A 25,770-nucleotide genomic window follows, 5' to 3' on the forward strand; every position below is an offset into this window, starting at 1 on the left:
ACCCGGAAATAATTCTCTCTTTTTCAATGTTTATTTTTAAAAACAGAGTTGGACTGCGTTGTCATGAGATAAAAGGAATTTCTTTTTTTAAAATAAAAGCAACGGCATGGGAGGAAAGAGGAACGAGAACGAATAAATATACTTGCGGTAGGGAAAGAAATGCAGGACTTGGGGTTTGGGGGTGGGGGGGTGAGACCTGGAAAAGGTGCTTTGCAGTGAAACTGTTCAGAGGCTGTGAACAGAAGCAGGCCCTGAGGGGAGAAGAGAAAAGAGAAGAAAAGCAGAGGCTAAAACAAGTCCCACAGAGGAGCAACGCAAACTGGCCACCCAAGAGAAAGAGACGAGGGAGATGCAAAAGTCCTTATTCGTACGTATGAGAAGCCGCGTTTTAGCCAAAAAGGGTCTGTTCCGGGGGCTTCCGCTCAAGGCTAGCGTCCTGCTAAAATTGCAATCATTCCTTCCGGATGTGCGAGGGGGAAAAAACCCATTTGAGACATGGAGGGGAGTGAGCAGGGTGTGGGGTTTGGAATTTGGTTTCTGAGCCTTTAGAACACACATGCGCACGTTGCCGCCATGCTCCTGGAACCCCCCTCCTCAATGAGGGCTAGAAACATCCCCAAGCGAAATCATCAGATCCTCAGCGTCAGCCTCCGGGAAGTCTAGAGGTTCCGGCCTGCGGCAGACGCCGCCGCCCGCGTCCCTTGCGGGTTCCGCTCCTTCCGCAAAGGCCGATTCGGGAGCAAGGCGGTGCGCGTTTGGGGAATGAGGTGCAGCTGCCCCGTGGCATTCGCAGAACCAAGGCGGCCTCACGCCCACCGTCCAGCGGTCTTTGCGGCGGCTATGCCCCCCGCGCCGGGCAGAATCGGGAGGCACTGGAGGGTAAGGAGGCTGAGGGGAGGAGGTTTTTTTTGGGGGGGAGAAGGAGTGCAAGAGAGAGCCGCAGCTGTCGACTTTCCCCTTTTCTTGCGACGAATCCTATTCGGGAGAAGGGAATTTCCCCTAAAAAAAGGGAAACGTTGACAGCTATGGAGAGAGCTTTTCCTCCTTCCCCCCGCAGGGCCTTACGGGAGTGGCTCCCCGCCCAGGGAGGGCAGCAGCCTCTGGGCAGGGGGCTCGGTGCTGTGAGTCCTCAGGTGGTCCTTGAGGGACTCCTTGTAGCGGAAGCTCCTCCCACACTCGGCGCACTGGTAGGGCCTTTCCCCGGTGTGGATGCGCTGGTGCTTCAACAAGTTCTGCTTGCGGATGAACCGTTTGCCGCAGACGGGACACTGGAAAGGCCTCTCGCCCGTGTGCAGCCGCTGGTGGTTCTGAAGGTGCTCCTTACGGCTGTAGCACTTGCCGCACTCCTCGCACTTGTAGGGCCGCTCCCCGCGGTGCGTCATCTGGTGCCGCACCAGACCCGAGTGGCAGTTGAAGCTCTTGCGGCACTCGGCGCACTCGTACGGCCGCTCCTGGCTGTGGTGGCTCCGTTGGTGAACCTTCAGGCTCTTCTTCACCCCAAACATCTTCCCGCACTCGCTGCAGCCGTGGGGGCGCTCAGCCGGCGGCTGTGGGGCAAAGAGGCCTTGCAACTCGCTCTCTAACTCAATGGATTTACCCGGTCGGCTCCTGGCGGGGCTCAGGGGCGGCACGACTGGGCCGCCCGGGCCCACATAGGATTCCATCGCCGCCGATGCCGCCGCCGCCCCGGCAGATACGGGGGCCTCGCTGTGGAACACGGAATCCCTGGTCCGTGCTGGTTCTTCCGGGCACGAGCGCTGGGTCTCGGCTTTGACGGCCATCGCGTCGCCAGCTGGGAGGAAGAGAGAAGAAGAAGAAGAAGAGTTTGGATTTGATATCTCGCTTTATCACTACCCGAAGGAGTCTCAAAGCGGCTCACATTCTCCTTTCCCTTCCTCCCCCACAACAAACACTCTGTGAGGTGAGTGGGGCTGAGAGACTTCAGAGAAGTGTGACTGGCCCAAGGTCACCCAGCAGCTGCATGTGGAGGAGCGGAGACGCGAACCCGGTTCCCCAGATTACGAGTCTACCGCTCTTAACCCCTACACCACACTGGCTCTCCAGAGAGGAAACAGGCCACAGTTATTTATTTATTTTTCCGATCATTTTTCATTACTGCAGTCATACCTCAGGTTGAAGTAGCTTCGGGATGAATATTTTCGGGTTGCGCTCTGCGGCAACCCGGAAGTAACAGAGCATGTTATTTCCAGGTTTCACCGCTCGCGCATGCGCCTTCGCTCAAAACAACGTCGCGCGCATGCGCGGGAGCGGCGAATCGCGACCCACGCAGATGCGGGTTACGTTCACTTCAGGATGCGAATGGGGCTCCGTAACGGATCCCGTTCGCATCCAGAGGTACCACTGTACAGTGGTGCCTCGCAAGACGAAATTAATTCATTCCGCAAGTTTTTTCTTCTTGCGAGTTTTTCGTCTTGCGAAGCACGGTATCCCATAGGAATGCATTGAAAATCAATCAATGCGTTCCTATGGAGACCGTCCGGGGACAGAGGGGAAGCGCCGCTCTGTCCCCTCTTTTGAAGCAAGGGGCGGAGAGGAGAAGATCGCTTTTCCCCCTTGCCGCCCCTTGGTTCAAAAGGGGTCCGGGGAGAGCGGGGAAGATGCGCTGCGCTTCCCGCTATCCCCGGAGCTTGCGGGGCAAGCTTCGTTTTGCGATCAAGCCCATAGGGAAATTCGTCTTGCAAAGCAACTCGAAAATGAAAAAACCTTTCATTTTGCGAGTTTTTCGTCTCGCGAGGCGTTCGTCTTGCGGGGCACCACTGTATTTCAAAGCCCAAAAGAATGGGCCGCAGTTATTCATCCCAGCCACAGGGGGTGGCAAAGGAAGTCACTTCCACAGGGGTTTTATTCGGGAGAGAGACTGGGAGAGTTTAGCCCAAGGGGCACAGCTCAGGGGTCACCAACAGGGTGTCCGCGGGCACAATGGAACCCCTGAGATCACCCATTATGTCTCTCACAATGCCTCCCATGTCTCCTTATCAAGAGGCGGTGAGGGCAGATACCCTTTTCTCCCTTGAGAAGGATACAGAGCAGAAGGAGAAAGTTGAAAGAAGGGCACTCTTTCCCACTTCCTCCTCCCGCTCTATGGGCTTTTCAGGGCTCAGGTTTAATGCCACTGGGTCCAACTTTTGTTCGGCTCCCTTGGAAAAGCACACTTTGTACAGTGGCACCTTGGTTCTCAAACACCTTGGTTCCCAAATGCAAAATGCCAAAAGTGTTCTGGTTTTCGAACGTTTTTTGGAAGCTGAACATCCAATGCAGCTGTTGGCTATTGTTTCTGGGGCGCCTGCACCTATCAGAAGCTGCGCCTTGGTTTTTGAACATTTTGGAAGTCAAACAGACTTCTGGAACAGATTAAGTTTGGCACTTCTGTTTTTGCTATTTATTTTGCGTTTTTGTTTTTGAGGCTTTTCGGTTAATTTTCGTGACTGTATGGGGCCCAGTTCAGCTACTGATGGATTGATTGTGTGACTGCAGAAATGGATAAAAGCCCCCCATCCAAACAAGGACTATCATTAGTGCAGCTAATAATTTATTTTTTATCATCTACAATGCTGCTTATTTATTTTATAGTACAGTACATTGATTATTGCTTTCATTTTATGGATCAATGGTCTCGTTGGAGAGTAAAATTCATGTCAAATTGCTGTTTTAGGGGTTGTTTTTAAAAGTCTGGAACTGATTAATCTATTTTGCATTACTTTCTATGGGAAAGCGCACCTTGGTTTTGGAATGCTTTGGTTTTGGAACGGACTTCCGGAACAGATTAAGTTTGGGAACCAAGGTAACACTGTAAAACACTTAAGAGATTTAGGCAGAATAAAATAAATAGGCACACACACACTTTCTATCTCAGGCGTCGGCCGATCTGGAAGAAGAGGGACTAGATAGACAGTTGGCTGATGACAGTTCTTGATGGAGCACTTTCTCAGAAACCCAAATTTACCCACATGCCTAAACAGTTTGGAGTCCCCAGCATTATTCTAGAATGCTTACAAAGCATCTAAAGGTTTCTAAGTGATGTACAGAGACAGTTCCTGCTTGAAGGTTCACAATCTCGTGGACATGACACAAAAGGAAAAAGGAATGGGGAGGGAAGAGGAAAGAGACTTAGAATCGCACAGTGGAAAGGGGCAAGGGTCATCTAGCCCAACCCCCTACATGGGGCTCGAAAGCAAGCAATGAAGCAGCTTCTTCTTCCCTGGCTGATAGGATGGAACCAGGATAAGTCTCCCCCTTGCCATGATTATGTTCGTGGGAGGCAGGGATTGCAGCTACATGCAGGAACTGAGGCAGGCACGCTCATCCTAAAGGCTGCTCACCTGTTCCGGAGCCCGTAAGGATGTCTCTCTCTGCCGACTCCCAGTGCTCCCTGACGCATGGCTCCTCCTCTTGCTTAATCCACGACAGGAAGTCATGGGCGGACATGAGCCCCTCAGCGCCTTTGCGAAGAGAACCAAACAAAACAGTTCAGAAGAAGGCAGCCCTCGTGTCAGTCAGGCGAACGAGAACCTCCGCATGGCCGCCCAAACCCTGGCACAGAAGAGGTCAAAGCCTGTCCATCAAAAAGATTGACCTGTTCTGGTCTTCCCCAACCCCAGCTTCAGCTGTTCCGTACTACAACTCCCATTAGCTCAGCCAGCACGACTGCAAGTTGCAGTCCAGAACATCTGGCACAGGTCGGCCTATTCTACTAAAAAACGAGTCTCAAACAACAACAACAACAACAACAATTTATTATTAGTACCCCGCCCATCTGGCTGGGTTTCCCCAGCCATTCTGGGCGGCTTCCAACGGAATATTAAAATGCAATAACCTATTAAACATTAAAAGCTTCCCTAAACAGGGCTGCCTTCAGATGTCTTCTAAAAGTCTGGTAGTTGTTCTTCTCTTTGACATATGGAGGGAGGGCGTTCCACAGGGCGGGCGCCACCACCGAGAAGGCCCTCTGCCTGGTTCCCTGTAACCTCACTTCTTGCAGTGAGGGAACAGCCAGAAGGCCCTCAGAGATGGACCTCAGCGTCCAGGCAGAACGATGGGGGTGGAGACGCTCCTTCAGGTATACTGGACCGAGGCCATTTAGGGCTTTAAAGGTCAGCACCAACACTTTGAATTGTGCTTGGAAATGTACTGGGAGCCGACGGAGGTCTTTCAGGACCGGTGTTATATGGTCTTGGCGGCCGCTCCCAGTCACCAGTCTAGCTGCCGCATTCTGGAGTAGTTGCAGTTTCTGGGTCACCTTCAAAGGTAGCCCCTCATAGAGCGCATGGAGTCCAAGCAGGAGATAACCAGAGCATGCACCACTCTGGCGAGACAGTCCGTGGGCAGGGAGGGTCTCATCCTGCGTACCAGATGGAGCTGATATACAACTGCCCTGGACACAGAATGGACCTGCGCCTCCATGGACAGCTGTGAGTCCAGAATGACTCCCAGGCTGCACACCTGGTCCTTTAGGGGCACAGTTACCCCATTCAGGACCAGGGAGTCCTCCACATAGTCTACTAAAAAGCGAGTGTCAAAAAACAAGATGACAATGGAAGTCCTACAGAGCAGGCGCTTCCCCCAAACTGGTACCTGCCAGATGTTTTGAACTACAACTCCCATCAGCACCCAGGCAGTTGGTGAGAATGACCGTCCAAAACGTTTGGAGGGCACCGGTTTGGTTCAAATGACAAGGAAGAAGTTTCTGACAAACGTTACGGAGAACTTTGGGAGGCTATGAGCTGTTCAGCCAGTGGTGGAACAGATTTCCTTGGAAGGTGAATCATTGCAGGTTTCTCTACTGGGGTTGGGATTCTTTAGCTGTGATTCCTCAGGACCACAACACCTCCTTCCAGATGAACCTACCCAGACCCTGAGATCATCTTCTGAGGCCCTCCTTCATGTGCCTCCTCCTCCTCGAGAGGTCTGGAGGGTAGCAACACGAGAACAGGGCCTTCTCTGCAGTGGCTCCCCGTCTGCGGAATGCTCTCTCCAGGGAAGTTTGCCTGGCGCCTTCATTATACACCTTTAGGCACCAGGCAAAAACGTTCCTCTTTAACCAGGCCTTTGGTTGATCCAATTTACACCCTATGTCCTTTTAAAATGTGGTTTTTGGGGGTTGTGGTTTTTTATTTTATTAAGTATTTTGTGGTTTTATATGTTGATTTTAGTCTGTGACCCCCAGGTATAGAGCGGATATAGGTAAATTTAATAATAATAATATTTACCAATAATAATATTACTTACCAGTGCTTTACCAGTTGCACTGGCTCCCGGTGGAGTATCGGGTCAGGTTTAAGGTGCTGGTTTTGACCTTTAAAGCTCTTTGTGGCTTAGGGCCCTCGTATTTACGGGACTGCCTCTCCTGGTCTGCCCCGCAGAGGACCTTAAGGTCTATGAATAATCATAGTTTAGAGGTCCCGGGCTATAGGAAGTCAGATTATCCTCCACCAGGGCCAGGGCCTTCTCAGTGGTGGCTCCGACCTGGTGGAATGCTCTGTCCCAGGAGACCAGGGCCCTGCAGGATTTAACTTCCTTCCGCAGGGCTTGTAAAACAGAGCTATTCCACCTGGCTTTCAATGTGAACTTAGCCTGATCTTTTATTCCCCTTCCTTCCTTCCCTTTCCCCTTTTTATGACGATTACCCGCTCTGATATCCCACAGCTAATTCTCCCCTGGTCTCCTCGCTGGCCCAAATAGGGCCAGCTAGCCCTGGTGATCATCTAATGTTTATTGGATGGATTTCCCCCAAAATTGATTTTTGAATTCTGAATTTATTGTTATTCACGTTTTATACTGTATTTTAAGCTGGTTTTTGTTGCATCGATTAAGTGTTTTAAATATGTTGTTAGCCGTCCTGAGCCCAGTTTTCTGAACCGGGAAGGGCGGGGTATAAATAAAAAATTATTATTATTTATTATAACAATTGCAGGGGGTTGGACTAGATGACCCTCGGTCCCCTTCCACGCAAATCACCTGAACACGGATCTGCTGGCATCCCTCTTTCCTCTGTGAACTGGCCTCCCCCTGCAAAGGGCTCCTCTTGCTTGATGCGGCTCAAGACGTCTGGCGTGCAAATCAAGGGTTCTGTAAAAAGGAGGGAAAGGACAGAGGAAGAGACGCTTTAACAGGCTTACCGACCCAAGGGAGATCCCTCTCCACCTTCTCCAAATTTCAGGTGCAGAAAACCTAACCTAAAATTCCACATATGGTAAACATAAGAAAACCTCAATGGGAGGTTTTTTTAAGCAGAGGTTGTGTGACCATCTGCCAGGGATTCTTTAGTCGTGATTCCAGAACTCCGTGGCAGTGGGTTGGGCTGGATGACCCCTGGAGGTCCCGTTTAACGCTATAATTCTGTGGTTCTATAAGAAGGCAGTAGTTGCTCCCTTCTGAAGGGAGGAAAAAGGTGACCACTCTCGCCACTATATGAATAATAATAATAATAATAATAATAATAATAATAATAATAATAATAATTTATTATTTATACCTCGCCCATCTGGCTGAGTCTCCCCAGCCACTCTGGGAGGCTCCCAATCAAGTCTTAAAAACAGTACAGCATTAAATATTAAAAACTTCCCTGAACAGGGCTGCCTTCAGATGTCTTTTAAAAATAGGATAGCTGCTTATTTCCTTCACATCTGAAGGGAGGGTGTTCCACAAGGTGGGCGCCACTACTGAGAAGGCCCTCTGCCTGGTTCCCTGTAACCTCACTTCTCGCAATGAGGGAACCGCCAGAAGGCCCTCAGAGCTGGACCTCAGTGTCCGGGCAGAACGATGGTGGAGATGCTCCTTCAGGTCTACTGGGCCTTTGAGGCCGTTTAGAGCTTTAAAGGTCAGCACCAACACTTTGAATTGTGCTCAGAAACAGACTGGGAGCCAATGCAGATCTCTCAGAACCGGTGTTATGTGGTCCCGGCGGCCGCTCCCAGTGACCACTCTAACTGCCGCATTCTGGATTAATTGCAGTTTCCGGGTCACCTTCAAAGGTAGCCCCACGTAGAGCGCATTGCAGTAGACCAAGTGGGAGATAACAAGAGCATGCACCACTCTGGCCAGATAGTCCACAGGCAGGGAGGGTCTCATCCTGCGTACCAGATGGAGCTGGTAGACAGCTGCCCTGGACACAGAATTGACCTGCACCTCCATGGACAGCTGAGAGTCCAGAATGACTCCCAGGCTGTGCTCCTGGTCCTTCAGGGGCACAGTTACCCCATTCAGGACCAGGGAGTCCCCACACCCGCCCGCCTCCTGTCCCCCAAAAACATGTAGTGCTATTGTGCCCGCAGGTATCTTGTTGGGGACATCAGCAGAAGAGCAATATTCCCTTTTCTTTTTGAAGAACAAACAAATTTCTCCTTCCGTGCTTGGATCTGAAAGCTGCTATTCTGACAACGGAGCTGGAAGGAGAGGGAGAAGATTTACGGTAATTGAGAGGCTATACAGCCCGTTTAGGCATCCGGGAGTGTCGCAAATATTGCAAATATTATTTATGACTCTTGGTCTCTGGAGTTTTGAGAGGGGCTGTCGAGACGGAAGACCAGAAGAGAATTATGGGACCCATTATCCTGATCTATGCAGCTAATCAATATGAAATCAGTTTCTAAGTGGTTTGGAAATTCCTGACCGGTATACAATCGTACGTCAGAAGTTGAACTCCTTGCAAGTTGAACATTTCGGCTCCCAAACGCACCAAACCCAGAAATGAGTGTTCCGGTTTGCAAACGTTCTTTGGAACCCGAACGTCCGACACAGGTTCCGCGGCTTCCAATTGGCTGCAGGAGCTTCCAGCGGCCAATCGGAAGCCGTGCCTTGGTTTCCGAACGTTTTGGAAGTCGAACGGACTACCGGAACGGATTCCGTTCGGCTTCCGAGGAGGTAGGACTCTACTAAGAGAAAGGCAGTCAGGATGCGGGACTGTTATATAACCGTTTCAAAAGCTGGTAGCTTGGTAAAGACACAAAAAGAATTAGGCCCCATCTGCGCTGCCCTTTGAAGTTCTTCTGCAAAAAATCCCAGTAACTGTAGTTTGTCAAAGGTGCTTCAAGTTGTTAGGAGACCCCTGATTCCATCACGGAGCTACAATTCCCAGAGTTCCCCGGGGGAGGGGGAGAAAGAGAGAGCCTACATTTTAAACTAATCTGGGAATTGTAGCTCTGTAAGGAGAGTGGGACGCGGGTGGCGCTGTGGTCTAAACCACAGACTTAGGACTTGCCGATCAGAAGGTCGGCGGTTCGAATCCCCGCGACAGGGTGAGTTCCCGTTGCTCGGTCCCTGCTCCTGCCCACCTAGCAGTTCGAAAGCACATCAAAGTGCAAGTAGATAAATAGGTACCGCTCCGGTGGGAAGGTAAAGGGCGTTTCCGTGCGCTGCTCTGGTTCGCCAGAAGCGGCTTAGTCATGCTGGCCACATGACCTGGAAGCTGTACGCCGGCTCCTTTGGCCAGTAAAACGAGATGAGCGCCGCAACCCCAGAGTTGGCCACCAGTGGCGAAGCGTGGGGGGTGCCAGGGGTGCCGGCCGCACCGGCCGCAACATCTGGGGGGGCGCGCTTGCTGCCTCCGGAGTCGCCGAAGAGCCTCGGGCGCAGGCTGTAGCAGAGCCGCATGTCTCGCGGCGCCCGGCTGAAGGCACCCGGCAGGCAGCGGCTCTCAGCGCTCGCCGCGGAGGACGCGCCAGGCAGCCCCTCCTCACAGCCCCGCCTCCGCCGCTGCTGCTGCAGCGGCTGGGCTGTTGCATTTTCCTCGCCTCTCTGCCCCCCTCCTCCTCCGGGCAAGCAGCGTCGTTTGGGCAGCAGCGCCAGCGGCAACTCGCAGGTTAGGGGTTAGGGGACGCAAATTACGTGCCTTGCCCCGGGTTAGGGGGCGCAAATTACTTGCGTTTCCCCGGGTGCTGACAACTCACGCTACGCCGCTGTTGGCCACGACTGGACCTAATGGTCAGGGGTCCCTTTACCTTTAAGGAGAGTGGAGCATTGCACCCAGGCAACTCCTATTTGCGCCAGCTGGGCCGATTCCGCTAGTCTGTTTGATATGCAAATGGGCGTTAAATGATATGCAATGGAGGCTTGCAAATTAGCTGCAGCGCTGAGTCATTTGCAATGGCCCATTCCGCACCTACCCTGGCAATGAACACAGGTTTCATCCCTGCCAGGTTAGATAAAAATCAATGGTTTTTTAAAAATTGTTTTAAAAAATCAGATTTTTTGATTCAGATCAGATTTTTTTGATTTAAATTAGATTTTTAAATTAAAATGCTTTTGGAGGAAAAATCTTTCTAAAGATAGTTTTCTATTTAAGTTACATTATAGTCCAAAGGCTATTCATCAGGAAATAAGGATTTGTTTCAAGTTTTTCATGTGTGTTAAAACTCAGTCTGTTTTTTTTTAAAAATCGTTTAACCACATCAGTCAACAAACATGGATACATATGCTGTAATGTTATTGTTTTAGTTAAATAAATTGTTTAAATTGTTATTAAGGAAATGATTGTTTTTCTCCTTCCAATAAAGTACAGCAGAAAAGTTGTGCAAACATAAACAATAATTTCATTAAAAATTCCTTCCAGTAGCACCTTATAGACCAACTAATTTTGTTATTGGCATGAGCTTTCGTGTGCATGCACACTTCTTTGGATAAGTGTGTATGCACACGAAAGCTCATACTAATAACAAACTTAGTTGGTCTATAAGGTGCTACTGAAAGGAACTTTTTTATTTTGTTTCGACTCCGGCAGACCATCATGGCTACCTATCTGTAAACAATTTCATAATTATTTGTCTATGTATTTCTAATAGTATAACCAAATCAGTCATTTTTTATATAACTGTAAAAACTACACTGAAAATTTATTATTCCAAAAATGAAACCTTCATCTGGTTGTAAATATTAAGATCACACCAGCAAGAATGAGTCTTTCTGTAAAAAAATAAAATAAAATGATTTAAATCAAGTCTTACTGGCTAGTGATTTAAATTGTGATTTAAATCGATTTGATTTAAATCAAATCCACCCTGATCCCTGCAATAGGAAATACGAAGGGGAAACTCCTGTTTTCATTAAGAGTGGTGTTTTCTCAACAGCAATAATGTCTGGCATGTGATGGCCCAGATTTTTTAGAATCAACCTACCCCTCTTTGCAAGGGACGGGGGTGGCGCTGTGGGTTAAACCACAGAGCCTAGGACTTGCCGATCAGAAGGTTGGCAGTTCAAATCCCTGCAACGGGGTGAGCTCCCGTTGCTCGGTCCCTGCTCCTGCCAACCTAGCAGTTCCAAAGCACGTCAAAGTGCAAGTAGATAAATAGGTACCACTCTGGCGGGAAGGTAAATGGCGTTTCCATGCACTGCTCTGGTTCGCCAGAAGCGGCTTAGTCCTGCTGGCCACATGACCCGGAAACTGTACACCGGCTCCCTCGGCCAATAAAGTGAGATGGGCGCCGCAACCCCAGAGTCGGCCACGACTGGACCCTAATGGTCAGGGCTCCCTTTACCTTTACCTTTTTCCCCTCCTTGCACACCGAATTTCTTCCAAATTGCTTTCCTCACCTGTGCAAGGATCCGTAGATATCTCCCTCTCCTTTGTGCTCTGCTGTTCTGGAATACATGGCTCTGCGCCGCGTTCAATCCTGGGATGAGCCTCCGGTTTGGAAATGTTAACATCTGCTCCTGGAGAAATAGGGACAATGCTTCTCTAAAACATATGTTTTTTTTTCCATTGTCCTATAGTGAAAGACTTTTGGCAGAAGGTAACCAAAACCATCAACAGAACTGTATGGAACAACCTCACATTTACAGAGCAAAACATCCTCCTGAATTACCGTATTTTTTGCTCCATAAGACGCACTAGACCATAAGGCGCACCTAGGTTTGGGAGGAGGAAAACAAGAAAAAATTATTCTGAATCCCAGAAGCCAGAACAGCAAGAGGGATCTGGCTTCTGGGATACTGTGTGTCTGTTCTGGCTTCTGGGATAACCGCGCCAAGCCTCTTCAGGGCAGCGGGATGAAGGCTCCCCTTGCCCGAAGAGGCTGCGCAGGGCTAAAGCAGAAGCCAGGACAGGCGCGTCGCTGAAGAGGTGCTGCGCCTTCTCTCTCTCTGCGCAGCACCCCTCCTTCACAGGAGAAGTGTTGCACAGAGAGGGAGAGCTGCGCAATGTCTGTTCAGCAAAGCGGGAGGAGGAACAGAAGGGTGTTCCATAAGACGCACTCACATTTCCCCTTACCTTTTAGGAGGAAAAAAGTGTGTCTCATGGAGCGAAAAATACGGTATATACCCAGCACATGGAACCTGACAAAAGGACAATACGTGTGGACTCTCCGTGCCCTGACCACAGCAAAAAGACAGATACTGATGAACTGGAAACATAAAAATTGGAAAAATAAAAATCCTTCTACGATTGGATTGGAGACTTATACAAACTCACAACATATGAACAACTAGCATATAAACGCAGATCTGCCATGGGCAAATTCAATGATATTTGGAATCCATTATTATAAATACTGTTATAGGTTAAGATCTGGTGAAATACTATAACAACCTTGTAAAATACCGTGTTTTTTGCTCTATAAGACTCACTTTTTCCCTCCTAAAAAGTAAAGGGAAATGCATGTGTGTCTTATGGAGAGAATGCAGGCTGCACAGCTATCCCAGAAGCCAGAACAGCAAGAGGGATTGCTGCTTTCACTGCGCAGCGATCCCTCTTGCTGTTCTGGCTTCTGAGATTCAGAATATTCTTTTTCTTGTTTTCCTCCTCCAAAAACTAGGTGTGTCTTGTGGTCTGGTGCGTCTTATAGAGCAAAAAATACGGTATACAGTTTGGGGTTTTGTTTTCCCTCCTGCGTGGGTTCTGTTTCTCCTTTTCGTTTGCATCTCACCATTTTTGGTACACTTATAGTTAAGTCCTTTTTGAACTTTCAATAAAGATGTTACCAAAAAATATCCCCCCCGAAACCAAAAGTCTCTCCTCCTGGAGAAGGCATGAAGAAGAGAAGAAGAGAAGATAAAGACTTTGAAGGAAAAAGATGATTTTTAGCTAGATCTCTTCCCCCTCCCCAGCGAACACAAGTCATCCTTCATCGCTCCACGATTTCTCCTTACAGATCCCGAACAATCCCACCGTTCTGAGCACAGCCTTCCCTAAACCTCATGCTTTCCAGATGTTACAAAAAAAGGTTGCAACGCTGGGACTTTTTAGTTTAGAGGAAAGGTAAGAGGTGGCATGATCAAAACATCAAAAATAAAAAAATGAAGATCATGGCCACTGGGCCCATCACCTCCTGGCAAATAGAAGGGGAAGAAATGGAGGCAGTGAGAGATTTTACTTCCTTGGGCTCCATGATCACTGCAGATGGTGACAGCAGCCATGAAATTAAAAGACGCCTGTTTCTTGGGAGAAAAGCAATGACAAACCTAGACAGCATCTTAAAAAGCAGAGGCATCACCTTGCCAACAAAGGTCCGCATTGTAAAGGCTATGGTTTTCCTCCCAGTAGTGATGTATGGAAGTGAGAGCTAGACCATAAAGAAGGCTGATCACCGGAGAATTGATGCTTTTGAATTCTGGTGCTGGAGGAGACTCTTGAGAGTCCCATGGACAGCAAGAAGATCAACCTCTCCATTCTTAAGGAAATCAGCCCTGAGTGCTCACTGGAAGGACAGATCCTGAAGCTGAGGCTCCAAGACTTTGGCCACCTCATGAGAAGAGAAGACTCCCTGGAAAATACCCTGATGCTGGGAAAGATGGAGGGCACAAGGAGAAGGGGATGACAGAGGATGAGATGGTGGGACAGTGTTCTGGAAGCTACCAGGATGAGTTTGACCAAACTGCGGGAGGCAGTGGAAGACAGGAGTGCCTGGCGTGCTCTGGTCCAGGGGGTCCTGAAGAGTCTGACACGACTAAACGACTAAAGAACAACAAGAGGTGGCATGATAGAACAGTGTTTTCCAAACTTGGGTCTCCAGCTGGTTTTGGACTACAATTCCCATCATCCCCAGCTAGCAAGACCGGTGGTCAGGGATGATGGGAACTGTAGTCCGAAAACAGCTGGAGGCCCAAGTTTGGGAAACAATGTGTTGGAAGTTCAGAATGTTAGGTTGGAGAAAAGATCTCCCTCTCTGTATGCCACAACAGCTGCGAGAATATTGCTAGCGAAGAACTGGAAGAAACAAGATTTACCAACTATCGAAGAATGGCAGATGAAGATGATGGGCTATATGGAACTTGCCAAACTAACCAGGAGACTCCGAGACCAGAGAGAAGAGATGGTGGAAGAAGATTGGAAGAAATTTAAGGAATATATTCAAAAAATGTGTTAATATTTAGATCTTAGAATAGCTTTGGAAGTGGATTGGGCTGTAGGGTTAGAAGTAGAAGACAGTGTATTTTAAAATAGTATTATTTGCAAGTGATAAAATTTTTATGGTTAAAGTAAGTGTGATTAAAAAGAAAGGTTAGAAATTATGATATATGTGAACAGCTAAAGATGAGGTAAAATGAAAATCAGATAGGGGGGACTTGGGGAAGCCCACCTAACAATGTTTAGAAAAAATAAGGATATGACAAGAATCTGTTTCTATTGTTTGTTTTCCTGTATGTGCTGTTTATTTGTGTTAGAAAATGAATTTTAAAAATGGGGGGGGGGGAGAGAGAAAATATCTCCCTTTCTCATAGCGCTCGGACCTGTGGGCATCCAATGCGAAATTCAGGACCGATAAAAGAAAATCCTTCATGCAGTGCAACTGCGGAACTCCCTGCCACAGGAATCCGCTTGGCCAATGAGAGAACAGGATGAGCCTGGCTAAAATCGAAATTAGCATCCAGAACGGTGGCTAAACTCTTTGAAGTCTGCTTTCTGAATCTTGCTTCTCCCCACAAACCCAAGAGGCAAGCCGCAATCCGTTCAGGAAATCTCACAGGTTGTATCGCAGGATAACAAATACCGGCCTCCCTTGCAGTGTTTTCGCGAGGACTATGTGCACGAAATGCTTCGAACCCTCTACATACGACGCAAGGGAGATGGTTGTTTCCGTACCTAGGCTGAGCAAAGACTCGTAGTTCTCCTTCACAAGGTTGTTGTACAGGTCCTTCTGCCACTCAGCCAAGTTCTTCCACTCTTCGGCGGAAAAATACACGGCAATGTCGACAAACGTCACCGGCATCTGCAAATTATTGCAATTATTATTGTCATTGTTATTACAGAGCCAACGCAGGGTAGTGGTTAGAGTGCTGGGCTGGGACCTGCGAGAGACCAGGGTTCAAATCTCCACTCAGCCAGAGGAACATAAGGAGGGCACATTATCTACCTGGCCCAGGCCTCTCCCTGGCTCTGCAAGGCCCTGAGTCCCAACCCCTTGGAATGCAGGAATAAGCAGCTCTCCCAAACACGGATCGAACCTGCAACTTTGGCGTCATCAGCGCCACGCTCTAACCAACAGAAAGCAGCAGCTCAACCACCCCAATTTAAGCAGGACATCTTGGATTTGCAGAAGCCGTCTCGGCTTCCGATGGGATCCCAGAATGTCCCTTTCGTTTTTACTCCAGTGCTCTGGCACGAGTCGGCTGGCTCCCGCAAAACAAACGAGCGGCCCGATTTAGATTCCCCGGACGTTGGAGGGTTCGGTGGGCACCTCTGCTTGCGGCAGTATTCTCTCACGTTGATTCTTCTGGTTTACTCCCCAACATCTGGGCCATTGCGGTAATCATCCCAATATTCAAAAAGGGCACTATATCGGATCCGGCCAGCTACAGACCTATCAGCCTCTTACCTATAGTCAGTAAATTATATGCAAAACACCTCCACAATAAATTGATCAACTGGATTGACGTTGAGGCTATCGTTGCAGAAGAGCAAGCAGGATTCAGGCAAGGAAGATCTACTCTAGACCAGTGTTTTTCAACCTTTTTTGGGCAAAGGCACACTTGTTTCATGAAAAAAATCACGAGGCACACCACCATTAGAAAATGTTAAAAAATTTAACTCTGTGCCTATATTGACTATATATAAAGTAATTCTCTTGAATAGGAATCAAATAAACACAAAGAAGTATGGTTTAACATTCAAGCATGGTTTAATATTTTTTTCTTTAATGGCAAACAAAAACGTTGCGGACCATTCTCTGCTCAGCGGGGATCGATCCGCTGATCCCCGCTGAGCTGGCGGATGACAGCTCTGTCTCTGCACTGTGTGCAGAGAGGGAGATGTCAGAGCCCCGCTGCTCTCTTGGGGAATCGGATGAGAGCAGACCGCCTGTCCGCTCTCATCCGATCCCATCCAATCTGATCCCCACCCAGGATGGAGGGAAAATAGGGTGGACACAGTCCAGCGCCTGCCTAGTGGGCGAAAATTTGACTTTTTTTAAAAAAAAAAATCATTCTAATTTTTCAATTTTTCCCACGGCACACCAGGCAACATCTCGCGGCACACTAGTGTGCCGCGGAACAGCGGTTGAAAAACACTGCTCTAGACCATTGCTTCGTCCTAGCCCACCTCATAGATAAGTACGCCAAGCAATCTATGCTGCTTTCGCTGATTTGAAAGCTGCTTTTGATTCAATCTCACGAGTAAGACTAGGGGCCAAATTAAACACCTCAGGCATAAGACAAAAGATTATTATATCTGATTAACTGCCTTTATAAAGACACTGTGCTGAAAGTGCGTTGCTCTACAAATGGCCAATTTACAGGACCTGTCCCAGCCATAAAGGGAGTCAAGCAAGGATGCATTTTAGACCCGGCACTCGTTAACCTATACATAAACGACATGGTCCAGTGCTTAACATCTTCAGAATGCAATACTCCTAAACTGGCCTCAAAACCAATCTCTGTACTATTATATGCTGATGATGCGGTCCTCTATCTCAAACAAAAATAGGCCTAAAAAGATTGATAAGAGAATTCTCAGTGTATTGCCAGAGAGAACACCTAGTCGTAAATTATCAGAAATTATCAGAAAACCAAAGTTGTGGTTTTCTCAAGAAAATATAGGCCCCACAGTTGGTGTATGGACAATCAGCCAATCGAACAGGTCAAAGCTTTCAAATATTTGGGCCTTATCTTCCAGTCCACAGGGTCATGGGGAGCACACCAAAAATGTGCAAAAGAAAAAGCAAAGTGCCAAGACTTTGACTCGCTTTTTCCATACAAAGGGTGGCAAAGATATACCTTGGGGATTTCTCCCTTAGCCCCCGGAGGGAGCCTCAGGACCCAGAAGTTGCGGTTCTTCAGGAGGTTCTCCACGTTCTCCAGCCTCCTCTGCAGAAGCCCGTACTCCTGGATGAGGGTCCCCAGCACGGCCCACTTGTTCTCCAGCTGGTTCCCAAACTCCATGGCCGTCTTCTCGCAGTCCAGCAGCTTCTTCTCGGCTGTCCCAGACCTGCCCTCCAGGCTGAGCAGGCGGGTGGCCAGCAGGTCTATCTTCCGCTCCATGGCCTGGACCGTGGCCACCACGCTCCACAGGGACGCCTCCGCCGTGTGCAGCTGGGCTTCGCGCATGTGGCTCAGCTCGGGGACGAGGGGGGGCTGGAGGGGCATCAGGTGCTGAGCCTCCACGTTCCATTCCTGGATCTGGAGAGAAGAAGAAGAAGAGTTTGTGTTAAGTTGTGGGCGAACGTATCAGACGACACAGCGATTCTTCCAAAGCAGCTCTTTATTTGTAAGCTGGAACAGAACTGAACTGAGGAGCTCAGTCAGCCTGCTTATATAGAGCTCCAGAACAATGTAACTGTTGCCATTTTCTAAAACTATCCAATCACTGAACGTCACTTTCGATCCTTCATTTGCATACAAACTATCCAATCACTTAACGTCACTTTCGGTCCTTCATTTGCATAACTATCTACAGTATCCCCCTGCTGGCCCAGGGTGAGAACTTCAGTACATAACAGTTTGGATTTGATATTCTGCTTTATCACTACCCGAAGGAGTCTCAAAGCAGCTAACATTCTCCTTTCCCTTCCTCCCCCACAACAAACACTCTGTGAGGTGAAAATAAAAAAATTCCTTCCAGTAGCACCTTAAAGACCAACTAAGTTAGTTCTTGGTATGAGCTTTCGTGTGCATGCACACTTCTTCAGATACATGCGCACGAAAACTCATACCAAGAACTAACTTAGTTGGTCTTTAAGGTGCTACTGGAAGGAATTTTTTTATTTTGACTATGGCAGACCAACACGGCTACCTATCTGTATCTGTGAGGTGAGTGGGGCTGAGAGACTTCAGAGAAGTGTGACTAGCCCAAGGTCACCCAGCAGCTGCATGTGGAGGAGCGGGGAAGCGAACCCGGTTCACCAGATTACGAGTCCACCGCTCTTAACCACTACACCACACTGGCTCTCTGAGAAGACCCAAGCGGTCAGCAAAGCCGGGGAGCGCCTCCCCACCAGACAAACCCATCTCATACTGCTTCCGTTTTATTACTTTGGAGAATTTGCACCCCACACCCAAAAGGGGTGGCGCTGTGATCTAAACCACAGAGCCTAGGACTTGTCGATCAGAAGGTCGGCGGTTCGAATCCCTGCGACGGGATGAGCTCCTGTTGCTCGGTCCCTGCTCCTGCCAACCTAGCAGTTCGAAAGCACGTCAAAGTGCAAGTAGATAAATAGGTACTGCTCTGGCGGGAAGATAAAGGGCGTTTCCATGCGCTGCTCTGGTTCGCCAGAAGCGGCTTAGTCCTGCTGGCCGCATGACCCGGAAGCTGTACGCCGGCTCCCTCGGCCAGTAAAGCGAGATGAGCGCCGCAACCCCAGAGTCTTCCGTGCCTGGACCTAACAGTCAGGGGTCCCTTTACCTTCAACCGAAAAAGGCTCCCAGAGCAGCCAGCATGCAATCCATTAAAAAAAAAATGACAGTCTCTGCCCGAAGGCTTACAATATTCAAAAAACATGACTCACAAGGAGTGAGGGACAAGGAGGGAAGAGGAAAATGAAGCTGAAGAGCCAGCACCCAGTTTCTAAACAGGTGTTCCTGTAGTGACTAAATTTGAGGAGGGTGACTCACCAAGTTAGTACAGAATCTGGTACTTGCATACAGCGTTCTCAGAACCCCAAGTTTCATTTCACCAGACAAAAAAAATAAAGTTTATAGGCCTCATTGTTACAAGGTAGGTTTGTAAGTGTGTGGTAGATTAGGGGGAAGGGTCATAGCTCACTGGTATAGTATATGATTTGCATGTTGACGGTCTCAGGTTTATTTCAGATGAAGCAGTGGTCGGACTCTGTGTAAGGGTTCAAATAAGGTTTACCTAATGCTTGGTAAACCTTTGTAAGGTGCAGGAATAGGATGGGGTATCAAAAACTGTTTGACCTTCACATAATCCAAAGCTGGAGGAAAAAAATTACAAGGTAAGATGTCTTGGCTCCCATGATGGAAGAAAGCTGGGATATAAATGCAAGAAAATAAATTAAGTTGTGTGCATCTTGTGTTTGATTTGCGTAATTTATACCGTTTGCAGAATCCATTTTCCCATTATTCACCCGGGTGGAGAATTGCAGTATTCTTAGCACCATGTATACAAAACAGAATTAACCTACGTCACTGAAGCATTCCAAACACTATCACAACCAGATAGGGCTGAAAATATTAATTGGTTTAATTTGTAGAGGATTTTTCATCAGTCGCTGAGAGCCAATATGAATTGCTGGGGCTGTAAGTTGTGAGCATCACGGTGGTTTTATTTATTTCAGGGCATTTTTATTTACTTACTCACATTTAAAGGATTGATAGTGATGCCGTTCTGAAGCAAGTTTAAGTTGGTTTAGACCAGGCATAGGCAAACTCTGGCCCTCCAGATGTTTGGGACTACAATTCCCATCATCCCGGGCCACTGGTCCTGTTAGCTAGGGATGATGGGAATTGTAGTCCCAAACACCTGGAGGGCTGGAGTTTGCCTATGCCTGGTTTAGACTTCAACACTGTAGTGAGTTACTTGGGAGTAAGTCCCACTGAACTCAGTGATATGATTCTTCTGATCATATTTGAAACTTCTTGCACACTTGCCATTCTCTCTTGCCATGCCAGAGTGGTATGCCACTTTTAGACTGATTTTTCAAACATTTATTATTATTATTATTATTATTATTATTATTATTATTATTATTCACCTGCCCTAAACTCTCAAGGTCCCAGAGCAGGTTGCAATATTAAACATGATATTAAAAGCACTTTAAAAGAACTTACAATCACAAAAACACGGTGAGTCCTAAAAATATACCCTTCAGGTATATTTACCAGGGTAAAAAGTTCAATATTCACAGGAATCTCTGGTGGGGAAGGAGTTCTGCAACTTAGGGGGAAGAGTTTCAGCCTTGGGGCCAAAGGCATCAATGCATCTTAAATTAAGACTTACACAACAGAAAATAACGCTCAGAATTTATTGGACTCCTTTACGTTTATATAAAAAAGGACTAGCGAAAAATGGCTTTTTTGCTGGAGATGCAAGAAGGCCAATGCCTCTTTAAAATGTATGTTTTTACAGTGTTCTATATTTACTAAGTTTTGGGAGAAGCGCTAGGCTATATAAACATGACCGTATGGAAAAAGTGAACATTTTTAGAGGAGAATATGATTTTGAATTATATAGCTATTTTATGGAAGCTGCTAAGAGACTGATACCGATGGACTGGAAGAATGCAGGTGTGATTCCTTTTAATCAACGGATTGACAACGCGACAACACCTGCAGCTTATGAATGGATTGCTGATAGACGCAGACTTTGTTTTTGACAAATCTATTGATGTTTCAAAAGAGTTTATACAGAATGTAGCAGATTCATTAATAACCATATGCGTAATAAGATACTAATATCACTTAGTATGGAAATATAACTGATTATACTAATTGCATTACACTGCACCTTTCTTTTCCGCACCTATTGAACTCTTTCTTTTATTGCTTTCTTTCTTTATAAATGAAATTCATCCAGTTAAATGTCAATGTAAAAAACAGGGGCTGCCCTAGAGAAGGCAATCTTTCCCAGGCTTCGCACCCAATAAGGTCTGTAGCATCTGGGGGGTCTAATAATAATAATAATAATAATAATAATAATAATAATAATTCTTCATTATTATTAAGTCGTTTAGGGCTTTGAACGCCAAGTTAAGCACCCTGAGCTGGGCCCATATTTACTGAAATATGACATGATATTTTAGGGTGCTTTTCTGTAACGAGGGCTTTGCCCTGAAAGATGGCTGAGAAGACCCTCTGTCAACCAGTCAGCCTCCAGATGTTTTGCACAGGCAACCTCCGGCCCTCCAGATGTTTTGGGACTACAGTTCCCATCATCCCTGACCACTGGTCCTGTGAGCTAGGGATGATGGGAATTGTAGTTCCAAAACATCTGGAGGGCCGGAGTTTGCCTATGCCTGCTCCAGATGTTGCTGGACTACAACTCCCATCAGCCCTAGCCTGGAAAAACGGGCACCACTTTCTCCCTGCCACCAAGAAGCAAAAACCCCATTTTAATGGTGCGCCAAATGCTGGCCAGACCATAATTTTCATGTACGTTCTCCGCCTTCCAAGAACCTTGGGAATTGTAGTTGGCTCCCTGACAGAGCTGCAATTCCATGCACCCTTGGAAAACCCCACTAAAGTTCCCAGGATAATATAGGGGGGAACCAAATGTTTCAAATGCGGCAGCTAGACTGGTGACTGGGAGCGGACGCCGAGACCACATAACACCGGTCCTGAAAGACCTACGTTGGCTCCCAGTACGTTTCCGAGCACAATTCAAAGTGTTGGTGCTGACCTTGAAAGCCCTAAACGGCCTTGGTCCAGTATACCTGAAGGAGCGTCTCCACCCCCATCGTTCTGCCCAGACACTGAGGTCCAGCTCCGAGGGCCTTCTGGCGGTTCCCTCCCTGCGAGAAGTGAAGTTACAGGGAACCAGACAGAGGGCCTTCTTGGTGGTGGCACCCGCCCTGTGGAATGCCCTCCTACCAGATGTCAAAGAGGGGGGAAACTACCAGACTTTTAGAAGACATCTGAAGGCAGCCCTGTTTAGGGAAGCTTTTAATGTTTAATAGGTTATTGTATTTTAATATTCCACTACTGTATCTGACTTTTAGAAGACATCTGAAGGCAGCCCTGTTTAGGGATGTTTTTAATGTCTGATGTTTTATCGTGTTTTTATTATTCTGTCGGGAGCCTCTCAGAGTGGCTGGGGTAAGCCAGCAAGATGAGTGGGATACAAATAAATTATTATTATTATTATTATTATTATTATTATTATTATTATGCATTAAATTCCTGGTGCGGATGTGACACAAAGGTCCACCTAGGGGGCTGTTTGTGGGTTAAAAGCTTGGGGATTTGGTTAAGCTAAAGGCATTTTTGTTGTCTGTGTGTATTTGTATGCAACACTCAAATTAGAACTCTGGAGACTGCTCTTCCTCTAAGTCAGTTTCCCCCAAACTTGGGTCTCCAGCTGTTGTAGGACTACAATGCCCATCATCCCTGACCACTAATCCTGCTAGCTAGGGACGATGGGAGTTGTAGTCCAACTACTGCTGGAGACCCAATTTTGGGCAACACTTTCCAGGCGACTGATTATTTAAAAATGATATTTTAAAGGATGCTTAACTGTGTTCCCCACACCCCTTTCTCTTATTTTAAAGGTATTTTTTTAAATCACGGAGGACTACCATTTTGAGACTACAGTTCCCACCATCCCTGACCGCTGGTTCTGCTAGCTTTGGATGATGGGAGTTGTAGTCAAAGGCAAGAGGTCCCTTGTCATGTGAATGCTGGAGGGGAATCAGTTCCTACCAAGTTTACCCAAGTTGCTAGAGAGAGCCGAGTGGCAGTGAGGTGTAGTGGTTAGAGTAGGAGAGTACGACTTGGGTTCAAGTCTCCGCTGGGTCGTGAAGCGACCTTGGGCCAGTCACTGCCTCTCAGCCAAACCTCACAGGGTTGTTGTTGTGGGGGGGTAAACGAAGACTGGGGGAGAACCACCTCAAACTCCTTGGACGCAACAAATTAATAGCAATAATAATAAATAACTGTGTAACCCGAGTGCTGCGTCACTGCAAGGAAGGGGTTAGCTGTTCATTATTGAGAGGCCCCAAGGGAGAAAAAATAATATCATTACTGGGGGGGGGAGAGATCACTCCCTACCCCCCCTTTTCTCAAAAGCAAACTGAGCATCTTCTCAGAGGTCCCCCAAAGCGGCGGAAATAGGCTTGTGCAAAAACAGCATGGCTGCGTCCAAGAGGATGGGAGAGCTTCTGGGGGCGTGTGGTCGCCCCTCCAAATTGCCGACTCTCCTCATCCCCAGATATCTGTGGGCCCCCCCAAAAAACCCTGAGAAGCCAAGGGGGGGCCCTGAAGCAGTTGGGCCCCTCCAGGAAAAATGAAACAGAGGAATAGATGCGGACCCAACTCCGAGGTCCAGTAAAATATTTGAAGGGTCCAGGCCCCCTCTTGCAAAGTTGAATTGGCATGGCCGGTCAAATGGGGGGGGGGTGATCGATTATGTGGGGCAGAGCTTACCTGCCTCCCCCCATATTGTTATTTAAGTTGGATCCCCTGGGAAGGGAGGGCTGCCCCCCACCTCCAGGTTTTGCAATGGGACCTTTCCCCCCACATTATCCCCCCCCCACAAACACACCTCCTTCCAGCCCCATTCATACCAGCTCTGCCCCCCCCACCGGGAACCCCCTCCCCCAATCCGGATCAGCCCCTTTTTCCTCCCCCCCATCCTCCTCTCCCAAGGAAAATCAAAGAGATCCTCTCCTCTCCCCCCCCCCACAAGAGATCTCCTAATGGATCTCCTCCCCCAGGACATTCCCCCCCCCCATTTAACACTCCCAGCAAAACTACTAGGGTCTGCTGGGGGGGGGAGGCCCGGTTTTCCCATCCCACCCCCCCTCCACCCCAGGCAGCAAAGGCCTAACCCCCCCCCATGCATACACAGCGGGGGGGGGGGTCCCAGCCATCTCCGGACTCCGAATCAACTTCTCGATCCGGATCATGCCCCCCCTCCCCTCCATCTTCGTCCCCCCCCCACTCCCGGCTCACCTGGGCAGGGGCCCATTCGGCCATGGCCCTGGGCTGCTGGGGGGGCTCTGGGCGGGAGAAGGGCCGGATCGGGGCTCCAGGGCCGGGCCGGGCCGGGCTGGGGGGGTCCCGGGAGGGGGGCAGCCCGAGGATCGGAGGCGGAGGAGGAGGCGGAGGAGCGCGGCTGGGCTGCTCACATCCGAGGGAAACATACAAGGCGCAATTGTAGCGATTTGCTTTGGGGGGGGGCGAGGAAAAAAGCAACACTCGCGACGGGGGCCTGGCCGGGAAGCGCGCCCCCTGCAGGGCCGAGGCGGAGCCGCCGATCGCCCGCTCTTTTCTCTCCCGCACCGCCCCGCGATTTATCCTTCCTACGTAGAACGGCTCGGGATTTGCAAAAAAAAAAAAAAAAAAAAAAGGGAGAAAGCCGCCTGGGAGGAGGGACACGCGTCACGCCTCGTTCACACGTTACGCGCTCGCCCCGGGAAAGACGCCGCCTTTGCAAACCATCGCGGAAAAGGCCGGTTCACACGTGCACCGGGTTGGGGTTTTTCTTGGTTTTTTTTCCCTCCTCCCCCTCGCGCCCTCATGGATTGGAAGCGCGCAGCCGGCGCGGTCCCGCAGACACGTGTCTTTCGCTTGGGGTTTGTACATCGTGCGCGGGATGCTCCGAGCTTCCAGGAATGGAGGGGGAAAGGGATTGCAACTACTTGCTGTTTTCCCCCCAAACTTGGTTCTCCAGCTGTTGTTGGACTACAATTCCCATCATCCCTGACCACTGGTCCTACTAGGTAGGGATGATGGGAGTTGTAGTCCAACTACAGCTCGAGACCCAAGTTTCATGGAAACAGTGACCTATTTGATTATTTTAAAATGATATTTTAAAAGATGCTTAACTGTGTCCCCACCTTTCTCTTATTTTGAGGATATTTTTAAAACCACTGATGGGTTTCTTTGGAAGTCTATTACTTAATAAATAAAGAAACCCACGCTCTCCTGCTTTTTGTCAGTGACGCAGCTGGCTAAACCAGCGTTCCCCAACTTGATGCCCTCCAAGGTTTTTGGGAATAAAACTCCCATCGACTCCCCCAGCCAGACAAGCGATTGGGATTACGATTCCCATCAGCACCCAGCCAGCTGATGGGAGTTGTAGAGCAAAACATCTGGGAGCTACACTTTCTAGTGGAGACACATTTAGCTTCAAGCGATCAAGCCAGATTCAGATGCCTGGATATCAAGCAATGTACGATATCTCCCTTGTTCGCCAGCAAAGGCTAATTTTCAGAATTTAACACCCCAAATCAAACCCTCCCCAACCCAGGGCCTTACTTTTCTCCCACAGTGCTTAAAAGTGCTTTGACTTTGGCCAGATTTTCCAACCCTGAGAAAAAGACTGATGATAGATACTCAATGTACAAATTTTTTTTTTTGCTATCTAAAGCATCTGAATGTGCTTTGCAGGGGTCAAGGAAAAAGAAGGCTTCATAAAGTCAAAGGTTGTGTTTTCCAAACAGAGGGCAGATGATATAGAAAAAGCAGCAAAGCAAATCGTGGGCTCATAGAATGGAAGAGTTGGAAGGGGGACCCCCAAAGTCATGTAGCCTGACCCCTAGCAATGCAGGAATCATAGCTGAAGAATCCCTGGCCATCCAACCTGTGTTGAAAAACTTCCAGCGAGATTCCACCATCTTCTGAGTGGGTCCGTTCCCTTGTCAATCACTGCCATCACTGCCAGAAAGTTTTTCCTGGAACAATGGCCAAATTCCATGTTTTGGTGGGGGA

The 25,770-nt window shown here is 48.4% G+C and overlaps 1 protein-coding gene across 1 annotated transcript; it reads right to left on the reverse strand.

The window, feature by feature from the left end:
• LOC309514937 (zinc finger protein 398-like) lies at window positions 1-24,309 on the reverse strand. Its single transcript, XM_082192450.1, has 7 exons — window positions 24,010-24,309; window positions 17,161-17,562; window positions 15,032-15,158; window positions 11,545-11,664; window positions 6,976-7,086; window positions 4,341-4,460; window positions 1-1,792 (listed from the first exon to the last, which is right to left on the reverse strand). The coding sequence occupies exons 1-7, from the start codon at window positions 24,031-24,033 to the stop codon at window positions 1,062-1,064; spliced, it is 1,635 nt and encodes a 544-aa protein (XP_082048576.1). The 5' UTR covers window positions 24,034-24,309; the 3' UTR covers window positions 1-1,061.
• Between the last annotated feature and the right edge of the window lie 1,461 nt (window positions 24,310-25,770).

Source organism: Podarcis vaucheri, assembly GCF_965113315.1.
Source record: "Podarcis vaucheri genome assembly, chromosome: 12".
Classification (NCBI taxonomy): Eukaryota; Metazoa; Chordata; class Lepidosauria; order Squamata; family Lacertidae; genus Podarcis; species Podarcis vaucheri.

Coding starts and splice junctions, on each gene's coding strand:
- LOC309514937 (XM_082192450.1), bottom strand. CDS start 24,033: ATGGCCGAATGGGCCCCTGCCCAG. Junction 17,563..24,009: donor CCGAATGGGCCCCTGCCCAG/GTGAGCCGGGAG, acceptor TCTTCTCTCCAG/ATCCAGGAATGGAACGTGGA. Junction 11,665..15,031: donor CGAGTCTTTGCTCAGCCTAG/GTACGGAAACAA, acceptor CTATTTCTCCAG/GAGCAGATGTTAACATTTCC.